Genomic DNA, 22,376 nt, shown 5'->3' with positions numbered 1-22,376 from the left:
ATGAGAGAGAAGGGGAATTACAAGCATAAGAACCATGTTTTTAGTAATTTATAATTTACAAGTAACATATCGGTTGTCTCTCTAGATTGAAGCTACCCGCTGCACAACTTAATAGATACAAAAAGAAACTACAATTATACAATAATAATAGCATATTACATTAGTCATGCGTTGTTGCCAACTTCATGCGGATACTCAGATGGAGCACTAGTTTCTCTTTGTAATTTATCACCATTTGAACCATCTGGTACTCCAACACCACCCGAATCCATTGACAGCCCTTGCGAAAACGGAGGTTCTCCATCTGGCTTAAAGCAAGAGAGTGCAAGGAACATAAAGGATGAAAGAGTCTTGTAATCAATAATCTAAAATATCAAGGAAGTTATATCCTAGCCAAAGAACAAAGAAAAGAACGTCCACAAACGTCCATGCTTTATTCACAGCGTTGCATTTCATAAAAAAGTTCATAGCAATATCCAAAAATTAAGATACAATACAACAGAATTTGGTGAAATTTCAATTAATTATACACGAACAATTTTCTAGTTACTTAGTTATTACCACTTTCACCCTCAGACACATCTCCGAGCCTGGCAATTGCATTGACAAGAGCCTGTTCATGTTCCTGCATTTCAAAGGGAGAGCCATCATTATTTTATTTTATTTTTTTGATATAGAGAGCCATCATTATTGTTGAAATTAAAGATTTCTCATAACATAAAGCTGTATACTAAGAAAATGATTGATACTCACTTTTAGCATTTTCTTTGCTTTCTCAATTTCCATGGGATCAGGATGGCTTGCAGTAAAAACCTTTTCAACCTGTTTTGGTTCCATTCCATTAGGTAATATGAAGGAGCCAAATATTTGTATCATACAGAGAAGTAGCCAAATCTAACTGACACAAATTTGGAAATTTCTGTTTCCGATGCTTATACCTCCTTGATAAGGGTATCTGTATGGAGTATCTCAATATCATTTGTAGCCTTCTTCCTGCCCCCTTTTTGTGACAAAGTGAAATCTTTCTTAGGCTGCACCTTCATTATTCCCCTACCTCTTCCAGCACCAGTAACTGCACCACCGTGAGGCATAGACTTCTTCAATCCTCTACCTGGACCGGGCTGGCATCCTTTATGGGATATTCCAGGATCTTCACCCTCCCAAAGAATATCTTCTGGAGATATCTACCATATCGAATAGATAGTAACTAGGATTTCATCACTGATCGAGTTGATTGTTAGCAGCAACAACACAAACTCTTGAGTCTAATTGATAAAGAATAATGAATGTGAAAGTGAAGAGACACTAAGCATGTAACTATGTATCTTTGAAGTATAGGTGTGGACTGATTTTAAAAAGAATCATCCCACATATGCTTGAAATTTCATTGTTTGCATTAATTATAGATACACGGAAAAGAAATCACCAAAGCAAATGTTGATCCAAGATAGCAAAAGGACATTGACTATATGCCAATCCCTTCAGCCACAAAAACATACTAGATTTTAGTTTTAGGCAGAAAATTGTTCATTTCATTAAAATCATGAGATACTTCATACCCATTTCAAGGTATGGGATTCAAAGTAAGAGACACAAGGTCACCATGGGAAATGTAAGATATGTGAAAACAAAAGGTTCTGGCTATGCTTGTCAGGAGGAAAATATTGCTTAAAAAGAAAAGAAAAGAAAGAACCAAGCTAAAACTAGATTGTATGTGAATGATAGACGGAAGAATATTAATATTGTAAAATTTTACCTCTTTAAGATTAACCCACTCCCATGTTTCATTTGCTGAATTCATATCATAAACCAAAGCATGTAGTCCCTACAAAATATGTAAATAGAAATATTAAAGGAGTCCATGTATTCCTCAGTTTCTAATAGTATACTATAAACACACCTCAGCAGCATTATAATCCGTTATAACAGCTTCATAGAAGTGGTTGTCTTCAGGCCACCTTGTCCAAACTTTCCTTCCAATCCAGGGATCATAAGAAGCTGCTTCAGCAGGTCCTTTTGTTGCAAAGGCACCTGAAGAACCCCCCTGATTAGTGACCTGGCTTTGGCTTGTAAGTCCTGTAGAAGGGAACTGTATGGACATCATTGAGGATGCACAAACAATGGGGTTTTTTTTTAGAACGGGATAGAATGACCATAGAGGAAGTGTAACTCAGTATTTTGTTTTCTTGATATTCCAAAACAAAAAGGCTTACTGATTTTTGCTTTTTGGTCTTAGTTCCTGATGGAGGTCCATGCTTCAATGCGGATGATGATGGTTGCATAGATGGATGAACCGCAGGAGATGGTGCACCCAAGGATAATGAAGCCACAGATTGTGATTTCTTTTGTTTCTTACGAGATGCCAAAATGGTAGGGCTGGTATTGTGATCATGAACTTGTTGAGCAGTATTTACTGCTCCAGATTGGAGCCCATTTCCCTTTCTCCACTCCCTAACAGCACAATTGGTTACACCCCACATTAAAATGCAGAACAAACCACAGTTTGCTCAACGCTATATAGAAACTGCTCAGTAGAATATGATAAAATATAATATGACCTTATGTTGTGGATGATGTCATCAGCATTGACTCTTGATAGAAGTTCTCTGTGTTCTTCATCTGATACTCTTAGCTCCTTCCTAAGCTCTGTAATTAAACTTTCTTTTTCCTAAAGTACATAGGAACAAAAGAACTCATTGGCAATCCTATCCGACATACTTAATAGAAAGACAAACCAATGAATTGAGGCAAAGGTACCCAAGTGATTGCATCAGATTGAGCTTTAAAAGCCCGCAGGACAGAGGTGTATGCTTCTTGCTCAATGTTATGGATTTGTGTTTCCATGTCGTTCTGCATCCGAGGATATGGACCAAGGCCTACAATTGCAGATCTTCCGTTTCCAGTTCCAGTGGCATGATCTGGTCATTGAAATCTATTTAGACATTGATGGGAAGGAGGAAGACCATCATCTGTTCCTGTGGTTATTTCAGATTATGGAAATTAATTGCAATCAACCTTTTGAAATGTTCACTCATATCATTTCCACATCTGAAATGGTCTGTACTCAACATTGTGCACAACAATTATGCCTACGTGATAGATATCTTGTGTTGGATAATGATGATAATAACTTATTATTGTTATTAGAAAGGAACAACATAGATATTTTGTACAAAAAAAATTGCTGCCTTGATTGCTTTGTGTGAATTTGGTATCGGGGAGCTGGTAGTGGTACTTATTTTGATTATTTATGGTATTCCCCCTGCTTCAAATGCTTGAGAAAAAAACAAACTTGACAATATGCTCATTTCAGTTATGAATCATACATGATACATTTCCACTTTTTGGTAATATATTCTGTTCTTTTTATTCTGATTATCAAACAATTCCTAACTTGAAGTTAACTTAGCAATTTGATAAAGAAGACCAAAATCCTAATTCCGAAATTAGGGTCCAAACTCATTCTAGTCATTATCTATTCAAACACCTTCTCCAACATACAAAGCAGCTACAATTATTCTGAATATTGAGTCAACATCTCACATGCAAAGTTCACAAAGTTGCAGTTTCAGGCAACAAAGTTTCAACTTAAAACAATAACAGCAGCAGCCAAACGTTTTCTTCAGGAATAAGAATAGCAAAAGTGCTATTTCAGTTCAATGTCATTAAAAAAATTGACTCTAGCTCAATTAATGTAAAAGATGAAATAAACAGAATAAAGTAAAAACACAAACATTCCATCATAAACAAAAACACAGCCCAGAAAGGCTAGTTAGAAAAGACACACGACAACCCACACACTCTACAGAAAAAGAAAAGAAAAAAATTTCAAATTTTTGAAATGACCCACCACTGCTATCGCAGAGATCAAATTCCATTGCGGTCCCCAAGCGTCAAAATCACAAAACCAACCAATTAACTTGTTCAAGCACGCTCAGCTGCTAACGATTGAAAAACAAACAATCGGGAACAACACGCAGCCTAATTCAGACGCAAAAGCTGAATTCCGAGCATAGAAGCCAATGAAACGCGATCAATGTCTTCCTTGCAGATTTGCCTAGCGATGTGAAGGGATGATGCTCACAATTTTTCAAAATATTTGGGGCTATTTTTTATTTTACTATCATTTTAATATAGGAGCAAAATTCACCAGCTAATAATTATTTTCTACAGATAATAATGGATTTCTTCCTTTCCTAATTAATTAATATATTTTGATGTACATGAAAACAATTTATGTCTTAAAATATATTTATGCAATGTTGTTGAATGAATAATAACAAGTCAGTATAAAAATAAAAAATAACAAGTATCCTTTACACCGACGGTTCACATAAATTAAGTTCATAAAAGTATTAAATACATTTTGGCAAATATTTTAAATTAATTGAGCAAAAAAAATTGAATGTTTTTTTAAAACATTTTGACCTTTTATTATCTATTCATTATACAAAAAAATTATTTATTTATTGATGGGGTTTTTAATTTTGTAAAAGGAAGGGTACTATTGTTACTTTATGTTTGTACTGATCTTTTTCTTCAATATTGATATGACTTGTGCCATACTGGAGGATTTATAATATATTTTCTTCTGCTAATGAAAAAAAAATATACATATAAACAATTCACACACAACAGCTTGTATAAAATTATTTTTTATGTTTATCTCATCCTATTATTATTATTATCATGATATGTAATAAATGATGTGAAGAAAAAAAACACAGAAATGTTATTATATAAATTAAGAGTGTTTACAATGTGGTTTTATTTGATTTTCTTATAAAAAAATAATCTACAAAACTTGTTAATATACTAAATATTTAATAATAAAAATCTATTAAATTTTTATTGATTTTAAAGTAAATATATTCTAAAAAAATCTTTTGAAAAAAAATAGATATGTATCAAATAAAATTTGTATACATTATAAGATACTATAAATTTTAAGTGTTATACATAAAAAAAAAATATAATACTAAAATGATATATCAATGTTGCGGTTGGATCCGATTTTAAAAATATAAATGATAAATTGATCCAAACGGATCTATTTGAAGATAAAATCATTAAAATAAAAAGAAAATGATGGGTTTAGTCTGGTTTTTATTCTTTGGAAGGGTTTTCAAATTTTGTTATATTTGAGTTAATAAAAAATTGTGTACTCCTTAGATGGTATACGTGTCGTGTGGTGGACTATAGAAAATAATTAATTGGATTTTGGGGACGGCATCCCAGGCTAGCGGAGCGGTTGACCCGAAGGAAGATATGATATGAGATATGAGATATGAGATGGGAGTCTCCATTCTCACCCGTTTCCATTTCCCTCTCCCTCTCCCACGCGCCACCGCCAGAAAGAGGATTTTCCATTTCTGCCCTCCGATTGCATGCCGCTCATCCATGGATCAGTCTTCTGGCCTGAATCTGGAAGATCTGAAATGGGACCATTCCTTCGTCAGAGAATTGCCCGGCGATCCCCGCCGCGACTCCTTTCCCCGTGAGGTTCTGCATGCTTGTTACACCCAAGTCTCTCCTTCTGTTCAAGTACACAATCCCCAACTTGTAGCCTTCTCCCAACCAGTTGCCGACCTACTTGATCTCGACCATAAAGAGTGAGTCTGTCACATACCTTATATATCTTCAAATACCTACCTTTCATTCTTGCTTTTTGACTTTCAGATTTCTGAGGCCAGATTTTCCCCTTTTCTTCTCTGGTGCCACACCTTTAGTTGGAGCGTAAGTGCACACATGTCACCACCTCCTTTTCTTTTTGGGATCTTGATTCATTCAATAAATTATGAGGCTATCCATACAGGTTGCCTTATGCTCAGTGCTATGGCGGGCATCAATTTGGTATGTGGGCTGGGCAGCTGGGTGATGGCAGGGCAATGACTCTAGGGGAGATACTGAATTCTAACTCTGAAAGGTGGGAACTTCAACTTAAAGGAGCTGGCAAGACTCCTTACAGTCGCTTTGCCGATGGCCTTGCCGTCCTCCGCAGCAGCGTCAGGGAGTTCCTTTGCAGTGAGGCAATGCACCACCTTGGTATACCAACAACTCGTGCACTTTCTCTTGTTACCACCGGCAACCTCGTCACCCGTGACATGTTTTATGAGTATGCTATTGCTTCCTCTACTTTCACTTTTTTCTATCATCTCTACCTATTACATATTGGTGGACTTCGGATCCTTGGTTTTATTTACCGATTGCATTTCCTGTTTTTAATATCACACGCGCAGCGGCAATCCAAAGGAAGAACCTGGCGCAATTGTTTGCAGAGTTGCCCAATCTTTTCTGCGGTTTGGGTCATACCAAATACATGCCTCCAGAAGTGATGAGGACCTAGGCCTTGTTCGTGTTTTGGCAGACTATGCTATCAGGCACCACTTTCCTCATATTCAAAATATGAGCAAGAGTGATAGCTTATCTTTCTGCACTGGTGATGAAGATCATTCTGTTGTAGATCTCACTTCAAATAAGTATGCAGGTAAAAATAAAACAAAAAACTATTTGTAGAATTAAAGGCTGTGACTTTATTCAGTTTGAAGTTTGAACTGAAAAAACACTTTTGAGTGGTTATTTGGTCCTTCAGCTTAAATATCAGTCGGCTTAATCTCCTCATTCATTATTCTCTCTGCAAGCTAAATGCATGACTTTTTTATGACTAGTTGAACTTGGGGACCAGGTAATTGTAAGCTCAAGGCCCAGGTTAAATAAACTAGCTGCTACAAACATAAACAAACAGCCCAAATAACTGACAAATTAAGGAAATTTTCACAAGACAATGTTACCTAAAAACTTATTTTGGACAAATAATTGCCTTTTTTTTGTTTGCCAGTTTCTTAAGAGAGCTTTCAAAAAAACTATTTCCCCAAAAAAAGATGTTACCACTCATGGGCTAAAATCCCCTTCATAGACAATGTTAGTTCCTGACTTTGAGAACCTAATAGAAATTACTAACTAACCCTAGGAGTGGAAAAATGGTGTTGACTAAGTTAACTCGGCCTGACCACATACTAAACATAAGAATCCCAGATTGTAAGGCAACCAGATGTTACAGTTTGACCCAACATCCAAACTAGTGAAATTTTTTTAAAAATCTTTGAATCTTCTGGATTGTAATGCTGTCTTCATTGTATTGTATTGTATTGACTATCTATCCCTTCTTTTTAATGGTGTTTTATATCAGCATGGGTGGTGGAGATTGCTGAGCGTACTGCTTCCCTGATTGCTAGATGGCAGGGGGTTGGTTTCACTCATGGCGTGCTGAACACGGATAACATGAGCATTTTGGGTCTTACAATAGATTATGGCCCATTTGGATTTTTGGATGCTTTTGATCCTAAATTTACCCCAAATACTACAGATCTTCCAGGTCGAAGATACTGTTTTGCAAACCAGCCTGACATTGGTTTGTGGAATATTGCACAGTTCACAACAACACTACAAGCTGCTCATTTAATAAATGAAAAAGAGGCCAACTATGCTATGGAAAGGTAGTAGTAACGCTTTCTGATACCATTTTTTAACCTCTTAGAGGAGAAAATAGGTGTGAATTGCCTTTAAATGTTTCACCTCATGGTTGGTTTGTTTCAGATATGGAACGAGATTTATGGATGATTATCAGGTTACAATGACCAAAAAGCTTGGCCTCCCTAAGTATAATAAGCAGATGATTAATAAACTTCTTAGCAATATGGCTGTTGACAAAGTTGATTACACAAACTTCTTTCGTACGCTTTCAAATGTTAAAGCAGACATAAACATTCCAGATGATGAGCTGTTAGTCCCACTAAAGTCTGTACTGTTAGATATTGGTAAAGAGCGTAAGGAAGCATGGACCAGTTGGTTGAAAGCTTATATACATGAGGTACAGTTATTTCATGTATTTTCTTTTGGTTAAGTTATCCACTTGTAGTAAAAAAATGAATGTAGACTGACTATGAAGCATTGATAGTGACTTTTCTTCTTTCTATCTCTGTGGCTTGAAAGTTGCATATGCATGACTTTTTCTGAGGTGGTCTTTTGCCATTCTTGAAACTATGTCAATTTTCTGGTCTGGTGTGGATATATGATAAACCTCTGGAACTCTTTTTTTCTTTATGCTGTTTTTAGGTACTCGGATATGTACAAAGCCATCCCCATTTATTCTTTGATTTCTTTTCCCATGCCCAAAAATTCTAGTTTGTTCCACCCACATCAGTCATCACATAAATCAACTTTTACATTACTTTATTTCCTTGGCTCGTCTAAAAGTTACAAGTGACAGAATCTTGATCAATACTGGTCAAATTTATGGTTCATTTATGTTTATTAACCACCAGTTTGCAAGAAGCATACTGATATTGCAAGTTTGCAACCTTTTTCCGTCAGATTTCAGAAGACAAGCAAGCAAGTACTTAGTTAAACTAGTTGATGGCTTTGCATATTATTGGGCTTTCAAAGTAGTGTCACGAGGTTTGGAAACCTTAAAATTTGATTTTAGTTGGGAGTTGGGACTCTCATCACAACCATGTGATAATCATGAATTGAACCTCTGTACAAGAGAATTGGTGATTTGATAAGATGTTGAACCTCTTATGCCATAAGCTGCAGCAATGATGTGTGCACGATTAATAATGTGTTTGGATATGCATTAGGAATGCTCAAACGGACACTGAAGCGAATCCTTCCACTTACATGCTTTTATGTTCAACTGACTTGGAACAAGTGCAAATAATAAACCAAAGACACACTAAATGAGTTAGACAAAATGTCTTGTGCTTTGTCATCTAACATTGTGGTAATGCAGGTCTCTACCAGTGGGATACCTGATGACGAAAGGAAGATCTCGATGGATTCAGTGAATCCTAAATATATACTGAGGAACTATCTCTGCCAGACTGCAATTGATGCTGCAGAAATAGGTGATTTTGGAGAGGTTCGCAGCCTGCTCAAATTAGTGGAGCATCCGTATGATGAGCAACCAGGAATGGAAAAATATGCTCGCTTGCCCCCAGCTTGGGCATATCGACCAGGTGTATGCATGCTTTCTTGTTCTTCATGAGGCTCCCATTTAGGTCTAAAGGATTACAAAAATGAAAACATAAAAACTAGGAATTAATTAAGAGCAAAAAAATAGTAGTGTGTTTCTTTGTTTATTATTTTTCCATATGTTTCCAATATACTGTCCCCGAGTATTATTTAACACGTACAATGTAACATTTGGTCGAAGGGTTTGTTTGCGGGTTGATTGTTATTGTAGTGTGAAAATTTGTTTGTGATGGGTCAGTAAATTGATCTATTAAAATTACGGGATTCTTGGTATGGAGAAGAAAGATTAAATACTGTGAATTTGACATTATTTAATCTGATAGACATTATAATGCAACGACATGTTAATAAAAATTCACACCAACATAAGATCAAGAAATAATGAAATGAAAAAAATCAATCTTTTCATGTCCGGAAAACCAAGATTCACGAGTTTTAAATATTTGTATTTATATTTTCTGAGAAGGAAAAAAAAATTCCTGGAAAGTAGAAGAAGGAGAAAAAATTTCAAGATTCTTAAGAATGATGATTCTTGAGAATGCTTATTGGTTGGTCGGAAATATTCTTGAAAATAAAAGATTTTCATTTTTTTTAAAAGATTTCCATGCTTTAACTTTAATAAAAAAAAAGTTATTTTTATTATTTATCACATTAAATGATATTCCTAAGAATATCATAACTTTCCTTTTTACTATATTTTACTATGCTTTTATTCCTGGAAGAGGATGAGAATGTGATATTTCTATTAAAATATGAGAATTTATTCTCTAGTATACATGTAACTTTTATTTTTTACTTTTTTATTTAAATTGTTTTGAATTTTAAAAAATAATCCTAAGGTATTAAAATGTAAACAAACACGTTCTTAAATATACGCATGAATAACATTCTTAGTCATAAACGTCTCCAAAATTTTGATTGACTCAAGAATGTTAGACTCTTGCATGTCGATGAGAAGAACTGTGAAACATATAGATAAAAAACATTTAAAAGAACAATATTTTTATGATTTTTTAAGATGATAAATTAAAATGGAAAACAAATATTCTCATAAAATAATATTTTTTGAATTTTTAAAAAATAATCAAATATGAAAAATAAACATTCTCAACTTCATATTCGAAATAAAGTTAATACTTCCCTTGTATAGCATTTGTTACAAGAAAAATTATTAGTTTATCGAGAATTTAAAATTGAGAATATTATTTTTTCATGTTTGCATTAGTTAATTTTTTTAAAAAAAATATTCTCATAATTGTTCACATGAAAAATGTGAAAATTTAACTTTTTCATGTTAGAAAAGAGTTTTATTTTGATTGAAATATCATGTTCCTCTTATTAAATTTTTTAATATAGTAAATAATAATATTTTTGATAAAAATATCATGTTTAATTATTTTTAGAAAACATGATTATCATTTCTCAACAATAATGATTTTCGAATATAAAAAAATTACCTTATACTAAAAGACTTCCTTTGGAAGCAATTTTTTTTTTTAAAGATCCTTTGAAAGCCATTAAGAATCACATTTCCAATAATATTATACTTAGGAACATGTTTGTTTATTAAGTTTAATGAGCAAAGTAAATAAGAATATATAAATGAAGCACTTATTTTTATGATGATTTTGATATAAATGAAATATTTTAATTGGAAAGAAAGTATGAGGAGAAGCACTTATTTTAATTTTTTAAAAAAGAAAAGAAGATTAAGATTCCCTAATAAATTGGGTGGGATGAGGTTCCCTGTATTATTTTTATAATAATCTATAGGGAGGCTAGGGTTTTACATATCTTGTTGTTCTGTTAGTCTAAGATGATGAGATAGGATTGGATAACAAATTGAGAGGAGAATGGCAAGCATGAACCCTTTTGATTTGCTGGGTGATGATGCAGAGGACCCATCTCAGCAAATTGTTGCAGAACAGCTCAAGGCTCAGCTTCCTACCAAGCCACTCCCTCCCTCTCAGGCTGGTCTATTCTCTTCTCTTCAATTTGCATTTTTTCTTTAAAGATTCTTATTATTGTTATTCCCAGCAAGCAAATTGTTGACTTCTTTTGTGATAGTGAGGGAAGCAAGAAATGTAAATTCACGCGGTGGTCGAGGAAGTGGCCGCGGCCGCGGTCGTGGTGGTTTCAACCGTGACTTGTTCAATGATGAAAATTCATTTGCTGCCCCTGCTGGTCAAGTTGCTTTTGAAGGAGAAAGACCTGCTTATGGTGGCCCTCCTGGTCCTTATCGTGGTAGTCGCGGTGGTGGTGGACGTGGAGCTTTCGGTAATGGAGAAGCTGCTGAAGATGGTCTCCCACGAAGACCATTTGAACGTCGCAATGGGACTGGACGCGGGTAAATTTTGTACATCTATGAGTTTTATAGTTGGCTGTTACTTTGGCTTTTGGCTTTGCTATTGATATAATTTGTTCTACTTGCAGAAATGAATTCAAACGGGAAGGTGCTGGGAGAGGGAACTGGGGTGTACAGACTGATGAATTTGCCCAGTAAGCACTTCTTTTGACCACCCTCTGCACATGGATTCTGTTTTATACTATTTTCATGAATTTTTATTGTTGTGTATTTCTTTTCTCTCTTGAATTTTACTTAGGGCAACTGATGAAGTGAATGAAACTTCTAAGAATTTTGGTGATGAAAAGCCTTCAGGTGAGGATGATGTTGCGGCAATTGGAAACAAGGAGAATCCTGCTAATGAAGCTGAAGAAAAAGAGCCTGAGGATAAGGTGATTGTTCAAGTGTTCTGATTTTATCTTTATCTGCTTCTGTAAGTGTCTTATTTTTACTTTATCACTAGACAAGTAGAAGATTTGTCACTTATAACTGTCATATTATGAAATTGTAATTGTGCATATGATCATAGATGTAAAGTGACTTACATTTTACAGGAAGATTCTGGAGGCTGTTGAATGAATGATATTGTAATAAAGTTTTGCTCAACCTTTCTGCTAAGGGTTCTCACTCATTGCTTTGGATCTTTATTTTTTATTGTTTCTGTACTACTTTTTTGTTGTGCACTTTTGAAATTCAACCGTGAATTTTGAGAACTCCTGTGATTATTCAATTCATAGTCACAGAAGAAAGTCTCACTTTGCTTAATTTTCATTTCCATTATTAAAATATGACAATTTTCCTTTTCAAATGTGGGTGACATCTTCTGCTGTGTATTTATACTTCTTGCATTTCTTAACATATGCCTTTTATTTCTATTGTTGTATGTAGAAACCCTAGTGAATGCTTTTAGTTTGTTTAAATTTTATTGCTTAATAGTATTTTTTTTTTCCCTGTTGGATAGGAGATGACTCTCGAGGAATATGAAAAAGTACTAGAAGAGAGAAGGAAGGCTTTGCAAGCACTTAAGACTGAGGAGAGAAAGGTAGATACTAAAGTTTTTGAATCCATGCAGCAGCTGTCAAACAAGAAAGACATTGATGACATCTTTATTAAGCTGGTAAGGCTTATGGCTCTATGTCTCAATTCTACTTTAGTTTTACATATTAAATTTGTTTTACTAATACTTGATGTTTGTCTCATTTGGATTGTTTATTTGAAGGGATCTGATAAGGACAAGCGCAGAGAGACTCTTGAGAAGGAAGATAAATCCAAAAAGGTGTGACTTAATTTGTTGCTTTTGTCTATCTATGACTACAGTTGGTTAATAGTTCCATTACTTATGATCATTTAATTAACAATTCCATTGCTGAAATTGCTATTTCTGGACAAAACTTGTAGTCAAGTGTTATTTCCTTATTGAATTTATTCTACCCTTGTCATTGACATTTTTAGTCTGTAATATTGGCAGCATTACATGTGATATATTTCTTCTTTACTTTAGATTTTGGATCATATCATGCTCATGGCCATGAGTTTTTAGTTTTTCATATCTAATAGATTTGGTTGCCTTTTTCCTCCATTTTGTTTATTGGATTTCATGTTTTTAGTCTGTCAACATCAATGAGTTTCTGAAGTCCCCAGAGGGTGAAAGTTACTATAACCCGGGTGGGCATGGACGCCGTCATGGTCGTGGACGTGGTGCAAGAGGAGGTTATGGTGGCTATGCAACTGCTAACATTCCAGCTCCATCAATTGAAGATCCTGGGCAATTCCCTACTTTGGGTGTCAAGTGAGAATTTCCAGTACTGTGCTGACATTTTTATGTACTACCTCCTCTCAATTTTGGTTCACTGCTTTGAAGCAGGAAAAAGAACTATGGTAATTGGATTTCCTGTATGGGCAATTTTTTTTTATAACGTCTTAAAATGTAAATTTAGATTGTTTCTTTGTGCCCCCCTTATTCTCTTATAATAGACGATGACATTCCCCTCTTTTTTAGATTGAACATGATAGATTTTCTTTAAATTTTTTTGGTTCCGTATTATGTTAATTTACCGTCTCGGATACGTTTACCAAACTTTACATAAATACATACCTATAAATGCCTATGTTTATGTGTTTTCCAATATCGGCCAGCACCACGAGTGTTTAAGGATATAGGTTTTTCCAATAAAAAATGTTTTTTTAATAAATTAAGCAGTTTGTTTCCAAATATAAGATTCTTCTTTTTTTTACAAGATCTTTTTCAAGTTGTTTTTTTATTAATTATTTTTTTACTAAAATATTTTTAATTACTTTACAATAATTCGTCACTCAATGTTATGAATTAAAAATAATAATGTATTGTCTCTAATAAGGATTGGAGAAGAAGATTAATACAAATGAATGAAAAATGCAGGAAGTAATTAAGTGAAAATAAAAAGATAGTGAAGTTTAATAATTAAGGATAGTTTCAATACAAATTGTTAACAAATTTAATGCAACTAAATCAACTTTCTTATATTTAGTATAAAAGAATTTTTGCTTTAAGAAGCAAGTTTTATTTGTATTATTTTAAGTTAAAGATACTGGTCCATTATTTGTATTATTTAAGCTTTTTTAAATAACCTTCATACTTTGTGTGCGCAAAATTGAAGGAGGGAGAGAGAGACCCTCACAATCGCTGCTCATCACCACCTCCACCCCTCTCCCTAAGCCTAGCCCATCTCACACAACACAACACAGAAGAATGGTTGAGTGTAAACGTTGCTATCTTACAATTGCGGCCATGAAAAAACCTTCTTCAAGCGAACATTCCATTTCCAAGAAAAGAAAAACCACCATTGCTACTACTGATTCCACTTCCTTCGAGTTATGCTCGTTCGATACGCAGTTTCCCGACACTACCTTCTCGCTGAAAGCTTCCGTTAGTTCTACCCGCACAGTTGTTTCCGATCACTCTTGCTGCAGCTCCACTCCGTGCCATCAGATCTGCAGGTTCGCTTTGTCAATGAAAGGTTTTTTTAAAAAATAAAAATAAAAATTCCACTCAGGCAACGAGTACAAGTGGTACCACACGTGGCATGCCAATGTGTCCGGTTAAATACGAGGCTAATGGTGTAAGGTTAACGTGAATCTACTAATAATATGGTGGAAGGTTAATACGAGGTCTTAAGTTAAACCGTGTAATTTGGTGTCCATGTCACGGCAATGAATAAGGATAGGATAACAATCTCGTGGACGGCGTCAAAGTTCGTTAAAAGTCAGCAACTCTATTCAATCTTAATTTTGAGAAGCAAGAAAATTTTCAAATTTGATTTTTCTCCTTGACAGGGTATAAACCTAACTTAAATTTTACCGTGAAGGGCAAGCTACACTTGCAGCACCAGCACCAGTCTAAACGGTACTACTGACTGACTTTGCAGTCGTGACATTTTACCGTGTCTTGCAAAAGTCAAACGAACTCGTCTTCATTCACCAAAGGCTTGTTTGCTTACTTATACCATAAGTATAGAAATAGAACACCATTTCTTCAAATCCCATTGATACATATGGCTGCAAAAACTGTTCTTGTTTGTGTTACCGTTATCCTTCTCCCCTTGCTGCAGCTTCCATATGTCTCAGCGACTAATGTTAGCATTGGTGAGACACTTGTTGCAGGTAACGGGGGTAAGCGATGGCTTTCTCCATCAGAGGACTTTGCATTTGGATTTCATCAGCTTGACAATGACCTTTACTTGCTTGCTATATCATACCAAAATATACCTCGTGACTCTTTCATTTGGTATGCAAACGGAGACAACCCTGCTCCTAAAGGATCAAAACTAGAGCTAAATCAATACACTGGACTAGTGCTCAAGAGCCCTCAAGGGGTTGAGCTATGGACATCACAGCTCATATCAGGTACAATTTCCTACGGACTAATGAATGATACGGGCAACTTCCAGCTTCTGGATGAGAATTCACAGGTGTTGTGGGACAGTTTCAGTAATCCAACTGATACCTTGGTGCCTACTCAAATCATGGAGGTAAAAGGCACGCTTTCATCTCGCCAGAAAGAGGCCAACTTCTCACGAGGAAGGTTTCAATTTCGCTTGCTTCCAGATGGTAATGCTGTGCTTAATCCTATAAATTTGCCTACCAATTATACTTATGATGCTCACTACATCAGTGCCACTTATGATTCGACCAACACAACAAACTCTGGTTTCCAAGTGATTTTTGATAATTCAGGCTTGTACATATTGAAGAGGAGCGGTGAGAAAGTTTATATTACAAATCCAAAAGATGCGCTCTCAACTGATTCCTATTATTATAGAGCAACCATCAATTTTGATGGAACTTTCACCATATCAAATTACCCTAAAAATCCAGCTTCAAATCCAAGCTGGACAGTTATGAAGACATTGCCAGACAACATTTGCATGAATTTGCTAGGAAACACGGGTGGTAGTGGGGTCTGTGGATTCAATAGTATCTGCACTCTCAAAGCTGACCAAAGACCAAAGTGCAGTTGCCCAGAAGGTTATTCTCCTCTTGATTCAAGGGATGAGTATGGCAGCTGCAAACCAAATTTGGAACTCGGTTGTGGATCAAGTGGACAAAGCTTGCAAGGAGATCTGTACTTCATGAAGGAAATGGCAAATACTGATTGGCCTGTATCAGATTATGAATTGTATAAACCTTACAATTCAGAAGACTGCAAGACTTCTTGCTTGCAAGATTGCTTATGTGCTGTTTCTATTTTTAGAGATGATAGCTGCTACAAGAAGAAGCTGCCTCTCTCAAACGGAAGACGGGATAGAGCAGTAGGGGCATCTGCTTTCATTAAGTTGATGAAAAATGGTGTTTCATTAAGTCCTCCAAATCCATTCATTGAAGAGAAGAAATATAAAAAAGATCAAGATACTTTGATAACTGTGATATCAGTCCTTTTGGGAGGTTCTGTCTTTTTCAATCTGGTCAGTGCTGTATGGGTTGGTTTCTACTTCTACTACAACAAAAAAAGTTCTACCAATAAAACTGCTACAGAAAGCAATTTGTGCAGTTTCACCTTTGCAGAGCTAGTGCAAGCAACAGATAACTTCAAAGAGGAATTGGGAAGGGGGTCTTGTGGCATTGTCTATAAAGGAACAACAAATTTGGCTACTATTGCAGTCAAGAAACTAGACAAGGTGCTCAAAGACTGCGATAAGGAATTCAAAACAGAAGTGAATGTGATAGGCCAAACTCATCACAAAAGCTTGGTTCGCCTGCTTGGATATTGTGATGAGGAACAACACCGGATTCTGGTGTATGAGTTCCTGAGCAATGGAACTTTAGCAAACTTCCTCTTTGGAGATTTCAAACCGAATTGGAACCAAAGAGTCCAGATTGCCTTTGGGATTGCAAGAGGGCTGGTCTACTTGCATGAGGAATGCTGCACCCAAATCATCCATTGTGACATAAAGCCACAAAATATACTACTTGATGAACAATACAATGCAAGAATTTCAGATTTTGGGTTGTCAAAGCTACTAAAGATTAATGAAAGCCACACAGAAACTGGCATTCGAGGAACAAAAGGGTATGTTGCGCCAGACTGGTTCAGGAGTGCACCAATCACTACCAAAGTTGATGTCTACAGTTTTGGTGTACTGCTTCTGGAGATCATTTGCTGCAGGAGAAATGTAGATGGTGAGGTTGGCAATGAAGAGAAGGCCATTTTAACTGATTGGGCTTATGACTGTTATAGGGCTGGAAGAATTGATATACTGCTTGAAAATGATGACGAGGCTATCGATGACACAAATAGGCTTGAAAGGTTTGTGATGGTAGCTATTTGGTGCCTTCAAGAGGATCCCTCTCTCAGGCCACCAATGAAGAAGGTGATGTTGATGCTGGAAGGAATAGCTCCAGTCACAATTCCACCAAGTCCCAGCCCTTATACCTCTGTGTCTGTTAGTTGTGGTTGAAAATAGTTTCATTTCTTGTCTTGCTTTTACGTTATGTGGATTTGTGATTAGATGTTGCTATTCATTTTAATTCCCTTTGTATATGTAGCTGCTCATAGAACATCAATTTCTGATGATTGACGAGGTCTGAAATTCCTACACAATTCTTAAATATTTATGCTATATTGACCAAAACCAAACATCTATTGGCTGCCATTTTCATTCAAGAATTATATTCAAAAGATTCAATCTCGTTGGAAAACAAAGCTCCAAAATAGAAATAGATTCTTCTAAATTGCAAGCATAAGTTAACAAAGTTGCCACGCTTACAAAAAGATCGGTTTAAGATATTTCCAGTCTCAGTTACGGTCGGTTTTGATTTTTTTTCTTTTTTTCTTTTCCATGCATGATTCATTATGACTTTTAAATAATTTGTCGTGATATAGCCTAAACTGAATAAATATATGATGATATATCCACAGCATTGTCCCTCTGCAACTGATATGCAAAGTATGACCATTTTACATAGGAGTAATGTCAGAATTTTTATAGTAGAGAGAGATCGGAACGATAGATTAAAAAACGGTTCAACATCTAGTTTTATGAAGAGAAATTAATTATATAAAATTAATAACTCAAATAAAAATATCTTTCCAAGACTTAGAATTAAAAATTCCAAGACTTGGAACAATGAATGGGTCACACTCTCTCTCCGCCTCTAACGCGCTCCACAGAGCAGAGGCTTCATTGATCCATATCCTCATCACATGGAGAAAGGATGAGCGTTAATTGTTACAACAGTATTATGAACTCAAAGCTTCTTTCTCAGCAAGGCTCGCTGTGGTTTTGTCCCTCCCATAGGCCCTCTCCTTCCATATGTATGCCACTTCCTCAAATGTCAATCCTTTGGTCTCTGGCATCAAGAAGATGACAAAAACAATTGCAATGACAGATACCACCAAAAGAATGATAAAACTCTCTCCAAGCCCTATGGCGTCAACCACTGAAAGGAAGCTGGTGGACATGATGACACTGCAAATCCAGTTCACGGTTGCTGACATGCCACCACACAAGCCTCTATACTCTTCAGGGTAAATCTCTGAGTTCACAGTCCATGGCACAGGACCCATACCGGGAGCAAAGAAAAGAATATACAAAGCCAAACCCAAGATAGCAATCCATCCAAGTGTTTGACCCGTGTTGCCATGACCCATAAGATAGCAGGATGTGGAGAGAATGATCAAGGACACAAGCACGCCAGACAAGCTACCAAGAGAGAGCTTTTTGCGGCCGGCGAGGTCGATGAGGTAGATGCCAAGGATTGTGCCAGCGGCATTCATGCCAGAAACAATGAGGGAAAGGAAGAGAGCTGATTGGTTTGATTTGAAACCGGCCATCTGAATGATGGTGGGACTGTAGTACATAATGATGCTGATACCAGCAAACTGCTGCAGAGCCTGAAGTCCAGCCCCAAAAGTGAAAGCAACTCTGATTTCTTTGTTGGTGAAAACATCAGTATACTTGACCGAGGCCTTGCTCTCAGGCTCCTGCAGAAGAAGATCATCTAGAATTTTAATCTCGTCCTCCAAGCGGGGAGAGGAGTAGATCTTAGAGAGAACAAGAATAGCTTCCTCACGCCGGTTCTTCATGTAGAGCCATCTAGGGGACTCGGGGAGAAAGGAAATGAGGACAAACTGAAGGACAGCTGGGAAGCCAGAGAGACCAAGCATCCAACGCCATGTCCCGGGAACTCTGGTGAGGCCATAGTTGACGATGAAGGACAGAAACTGGCCAGCAGTGATCATAAGTGTGTTAGCGCTGACAAGTCCTCCTCTGATTTCAGATGGAGATACTTCTGCAATGTAGACAGGAGCGGTAACAGAGGCCGACCCAACACCCAGACCCACCAGAAAACGACCGAATATGATCACGTAAGGGTTGCCTGCCAAACCCATTATTACTGAGCCTGCGCCAAAGCATATGTCCGCAATGATAGTGGCGGTCTTGCGTCCCAGATGATCATTGATTACGCCACCAATTGCAGCACCGAAAATAGCACCGATCAACGCCATCCCAACAATTACTTCCTGAATGAAGCTGCTATTCCTCACCAGCTCGAAATCCTCTTTTATGTAAAGAAGAGCGCCGGACACAACGCCTGCATTATTCATTCATAATGTTAATTACTTGTCCATGCATGCATAATGTATATAAGTAGCAGCTACGTACCAGTATCGTAGCCGAATAGAAGACCACCGAGGCCAGCGGCGAAAGTGATACCAACGATGTAGGGGTTCTGGAAAAAGGTGATTTTGCGTTCGGGATGCATCTCCAAGTAACCTGAGCTTCCCGCTCTCATTGACATCCCCATTCCCATTTCCGCCACCATTTTCTTCGCCAAGGAAATACCAATCATGCATGCAATGGAGTTGAGACAACCTTTTTATAAACCTAGGAGTCGCCAAATTAAGGAAAGACGGCTCTGGATCTAACTACCTTGCTACGTCTGTCTCTGTCCTCTCTATTTATGGCTTTCCTTGTACCTAACCTCAAAACCATTTCTCTCTCTCCCCGTCATTTCTTTTATTACACATACTCAACTAATTAACGTCTTCCTTTTATTACACATGTCTAACTTGTATTCTAACTAATAACTAATTAATTAATTAATTGTTATTTCTTACTATCATTTCAAATAAAATAAAAATGTCATGTCAATAATACGACATGCGGCCTAGGTCGTGTTTTGGAAAAATAAATCGGTTGCAAATGAGGGGTTTCTCTTGCTTTATTTGTTTTTCTTTTTTCAAATTTTTGTTCGTATTTGGTGTTTTGTTTGTTCCAGATGAGGGGGTTTCATGGAGGAGCGATTCACTGTGCGTTTTATTTTCAAGAAAAAGTAACCTTTCCAATACTCTAAATAGTTCAGTTTGAGATTAGAAGATTGGTTCATGTTTGAGTTATTTATGGTAACATTGCTCTTGAAAAGCATTGCTTTTAGATAATAGTGAGAAATAACTTTTTTTTTTTTTTTTTATGTTTGCTTTGATGTTTGCCATTGTACTCTCTCAAAAGCAATGAGCTCTCACACTGTTATAGTTTTTCACACCAATTCATTATTTCGCACAAATTTTGAACAATATATTGTGAGTTTTTCCTTTGCTTTTGATTTGTAAAACCTTCCTTCTTTGCAAAAGTCACAAAAGAAAACTTTTCTTCAGGAATTGTTGATATACCAAAGAGTATTGAGTTTGTGACAGGTAGATGAAGAAAGCTAGCTAAGGAAAAGTCATGTATTTCAAACACACTAGCATGTAAAAAATTTGTTTTTACTTTTGTTTTGATGTGGTTATTTTGATTTATTTTTTTGGTTTGTAAAATGTGTTTTTGACTTATGTTTTTACTTTTTTCTACTATTTTTTATTATTAATATTCTGATCTTCTTTCTAAAAATTTGAAAATGAATTTGAATGTTATGTTGTTTATATCATTTTATCTGCTCATGAAGAATTCAGAAATTAAAATACCAATTTGGTTAGGGTTTCATATCTATAAAGCTTTTGCTCAAGCACTCAATTCATGTATAATAATTTCCTTCCACGGTAAAGAGAAATGTATCTTCAGATATTGTTAGCACAACTAATGTTCATTTGATTTTTGTAACATGCAATTTTTTAGCTTACGCACACCTTATCTAGTGAGCTGATCTTAATAAAAAAATTAATCTTAGCCTTAAAAAAAATAAAACTGAACCATGGTTCATGGACAATTCTTGCCCACAAGTTTTGTGAACTAAAGTTTATGTTTCATGGAATAAATCATGTGTTTTATGACACCTATGAAGGGAAACCCAAGTTTTCATTATTCAATTTTGTGTTATGCATTTCAAAATCAATCCAGGATAACTATGTTATCTACATATAAATTTAATTTTTTTATTAAATTTAATAATAAAGTGATTATTATTAAATTTGGATCAAGTTTAGTTGTGGTTGTAGTGCATCAACAATATCCTAATTTTCCTTTTAAAAAAACAATATCCTAATTTTAAATTTTGAATCGATGAAGCATTTATGATTAATTAACTTATTTTATTTATTATTATTTGGTTATTTTCATATTACACCATTTATTTCAGCCATTATAATATTTATTTTATTATTTTAGATTATGCTTTCAAGATATTGAAATTGTTAGATAATAGGTTTATTTTATTTTATATTATTTTTTCATGATATTTTTTTGGTCATGATTCGGGTACTTCAACTCCTAAGTTAAAGATTATTTAGCTCATTATATGTGAGTATTGTTAGCTTAAGAAAATTTCACATGAAACATCAAATATAAATTATTTGATTAAATATTTCATTTCTTTACATGTGTACATAATAAAATCTTATAATAAAATCTTATATTATTGTGTCAATTACGAGTTATATTATTTTTTAATAATGTAATAATTGAAAGTAAAAAAAATATAATTAAAATAATTGATCCATAAATAAAAATTATAACTGTTTAAAATTAATTAGAAACTAAATTTATAAATATCCAAAATATATTTTTGTCAACAAAATAAAGTTTAAATTCATATAAAATATCACATAAATGTATTTATTTTTGTGATTTTGTATTTGGAGCTATTTCAATAAATAATTCATTAAACATTTATTATTTAATAACCTAGTTTTTTTTTTTACTATCACCTATACAAATTTTTCATTATCAATTAATTTATCAAACATAACATAATTAATATTAACAGAATACTTACACAACTTACATAAACTTAAGACAAATTTTAATTCAAATATTTTTTTTTTCAATTTTATTCTACTTCACGTTTGAAAAAAGAACTAAGGTGCTTGCTTTACCAATAACAGCTGTGACTTTTTGCAGTGGATCAAAGCCACAACACTGAAAAGTGAAAAATAGATGTGAACCTGTGTTATTACCGTGTCACTGTGTCAGTGTATCTCTGATACAGTGACAAAACGACATAGAAAAATAAAAAATAAAAATAAAGAGTAGAAGACGCCAAGAATTTTATTTTTCTGAGAAAAATAGTAACATACAATTAATGATGC

At 35.1% G+C, this 22,376-nt stretch overlaps 5 protein-coding genes across 7 annotated transcripts; 3 read left to right on the top strand and 2 right to left on the bottom strand.

The window, feature by feature from the left end:
- Nucleotides 1-17: 17 nt before the first annotated feature.
- Nucleotides 18-4,121, bottom strand: LOC114403087 (protein EMSY-LIKE 3-like). 3 transcript variants are annotated; one of them, XM_028365816.1, is made up of 10 exons: nucleotides 3,851-4,121; nucleotides 2,758-2,918; nucleotides 2,559-2,668; nucleotides 2,214-2,451; nucleotides 1,901-2,089; nucleotides 1,757-1,825; nucleotides 939-1,184; nucleotides 754-822; nucleotides 562-625; nucleotides 18-304 (listed from the first exon to the last, which is right to left on the bottom strand). In XM_028365816.1, exons 1-10 carry the CDS (start codon nucleotides 3,876-3,878, stop codon nucleotides 165-167), a joined length of 1,314 nt encoding a protein of 437 aa, XP_028221617.1. In that variant the 5' UTR covers nucleotides 3,879-4,121; the 3' UTR covers nucleotides 18-164. The 3 variants fall into 3 exon arrangements, with proteins under 3 accessions (XP_028221617.1, XP_028221618.1, XP_028221619.1); XM_028365817.1 differs by having other exon boundaries at nucleotides 2,758-2,975; nucleotides 3,851-4,120; XM_028365818.1 differs by having other exon boundaries at nucleotides 2,758-2,969; nucleotides 3,851-4,120.
- Nucleotides 4,122-5,223: 1,102 nt separating this feature from the next.
- Nucleotides 5,224-9,324, top strand: LOC114402705 (UPF0061 protein azo1574). The gene is made up of 7 exons (XM_028365360.1): nucleotides 5,224-5,612; nucleotides 5,680-5,736; nucleotides 5,816-6,115; nucleotides 6,240-6,487; nucleotides 7,190-7,496; nucleotides 7,597-7,870; nucleotides 8,792-9,324. The coding sequence occupies exons 1-7, from the start codon at nucleotides 5,281-5,283 to the stop codon at nucleotides 9,044-9,046; spliced, it is 1,773 nt and encodes a 590-aa protein (XP_028221161.1). The 5' UTR covers nucleotides 5,224-5,280; the 3' UTR covers nucleotides 9,047-9,324.
- A 1,467-nt stretch (nucleotides 9,325-10,791) lies between these two features.
- Nucleotides 10,792-13,402, top strand: LOC114403824 (RGG repeats nuclear RNA binding protein A-like). Its single transcript, XM_028367003.1, has 7 exons — nucleotides 10,792-11,007; nucleotides 11,101-11,380; nucleotides 11,467-11,532; nucleotides 11,637-11,769; nucleotides 12,339-12,494; nucleotides 12,597-12,653; nucleotides 12,985-13,402. Exons 1-7 carry the CDS (start codon nucleotides 10,887-10,889, stop codon nucleotides 13,168-13,170), a joined length of 999 nt encoding a protein of 332 aa, XP_028222804.1. The 5' UTR covers nucleotides 10,792-10,886; the 3' UTR covers nucleotides 13,171-13,402.
- Nucleotides 13,403-13,950: 548 nt separating this feature from the next.
- LOC114402800 (G-type lectin S-receptor-like serine/threonine-protein kinase LECRK3) lies at nucleotides 13,951-17,448 on the top strand. The gene has a single exon (XM_028365477.1). It carries the CDS (start codon nucleotides 14,908-14,910, stop codon nucleotides 17,308-17,310), a length of 2,403 nt encoding a protein of 800 aa, XP_028221278.1. The 5' UTR covers nucleotides 13,951-14,907; the 3' UTR covers nucleotides 17,311-17,448.
- A 543-nt stretch (nucleotides 17,449-17,991) lies between these two features.
- LOC114401588 (inositol transporter 1-like) lies at nucleotides 17,992-19,792 on the bottom strand. The gene is made up of 2 exons (XM_028364139.1): nucleotides 19,519-19,792; nucleotides 17,992-19,447 (listed from the first exon to the last, which is right to left on the bottom strand). The coding sequence occupies exons 1-2, from the start codon at nucleotides 19,703-19,705 to the stop codon at nucleotides 18,093-18,095; spliced, it is 1,542 nt and encodes a 513-aa protein (XP_028219940.1). The 5' UTR covers nucleotides 19,706-19,792; the 3' UTR covers nucleotides 17,992-18,092.
- Nucleotides 19,793-22,376: the final 2,584 nt, after the last annotated feature.

Source organism: Glycine soja, chromosome 20 (genome assembly GCF_004193775.1).
Source record: "Glycine soja cultivar W05 chromosome 20, ASM419377v2, whole genome shotgun sequence".
NCBI classification, from domain to species: domain Eukaryota; kingdom Viridiplantae; phylum Streptophyta; class Magnoliopsida; order Fabales; family Fabaceae; genus Glycine; species Glycine soja.
This window is presented reverse-complemented; position numbering and strand designations above follow the sequence as displayed.

Excerpts from the sequence above, each read along its gene's own strand:
- LOC114402800 (XM_028365477.1), top strand. The coding sequence starts at position 14,908 with ATGGCTGCAAAAACTGTTCTTGTTTGTGTTACCGTTATCCTTCTCCCC.
- LOC114403824 (XM_028367003.1), top strand. The coding sequence starts at position 10,887 with ATGGCAAGCATGAACCCTTTTGATTTGCTGGGTGATGATGCAGAGGAC. Across the intron at positions 11,008-11,100 it reads ACTCCCTCCCTCTCAGGCTG|TGAGGGAAGCAAGAAATGTA; the intron begins GTCTATTCTCTT and ends CTTTTGTGATAG. Across the intron at positions 12,654-12,984 it reads AGGAAGATAAATCCAAAAAG|TCTGTCAACATCAATGAGTT; the intron begins GTGTGACTTAAT and ends TCATGTTTTTAG.
- LOC114403087 (XM_028365816.1), bottom strand. The coding sequence starts at position 3,878 with ATGGAATTTGATCTCTGCGATAGCAGTG. Across the intron at positions 2,090-2,213 it reads AGACCAAAAAGCAAAAATCA|TTCCCTTCTACAGGACTTAC; the intron begins GTAAGCCTTTTT and ends ATGTCCATACAG. Across the intron at positions 1,185-1,756 it reads AGTGGGTTAATCTTAAAGAG|ATATCTCCAGAAGATATTCT; the intron begins GTAAAATTTTAC and ends TCGATATGGTAG.
- LOC114402705 (XM_028365360.1), top strand. The coding sequence starts at position 5,281 with ATGAGATATGAGATGGGAGTCTCCATTCTCACCCGTTTCCATTTCCCT. Across the intron at positions 6,488-7,189 it reads CACTTCAAATAAGTATGCAG|CATGGGTGGTGGAGATTGCT; the intron begins GTAAAAATAAAA and ends GTTTTATATCAG. Across the intron at positions 7,871-8,791 it reads TGAAAGCTTATATACATGAG|GTCTCTACCAGTGGGATACC; the intron begins GTACAGTTATTT and ends GTGGTAATGCAG.
- LOC114401588 (XM_028364139.1), bottom strand. The coding sequence starts at position 19,705 with ATGATTGGTATTTCCTTGGCGAAGAAAATGGTGGCGGAAATGGGAATG. Across the intron at positions 19,448-19,518 it reads TCTATTCGGCTACGATACTG|GCGTTGTGTCCGGCGCTCTT; the intron begins GTACGTAGCTGC and ends TGAATAATGCAG.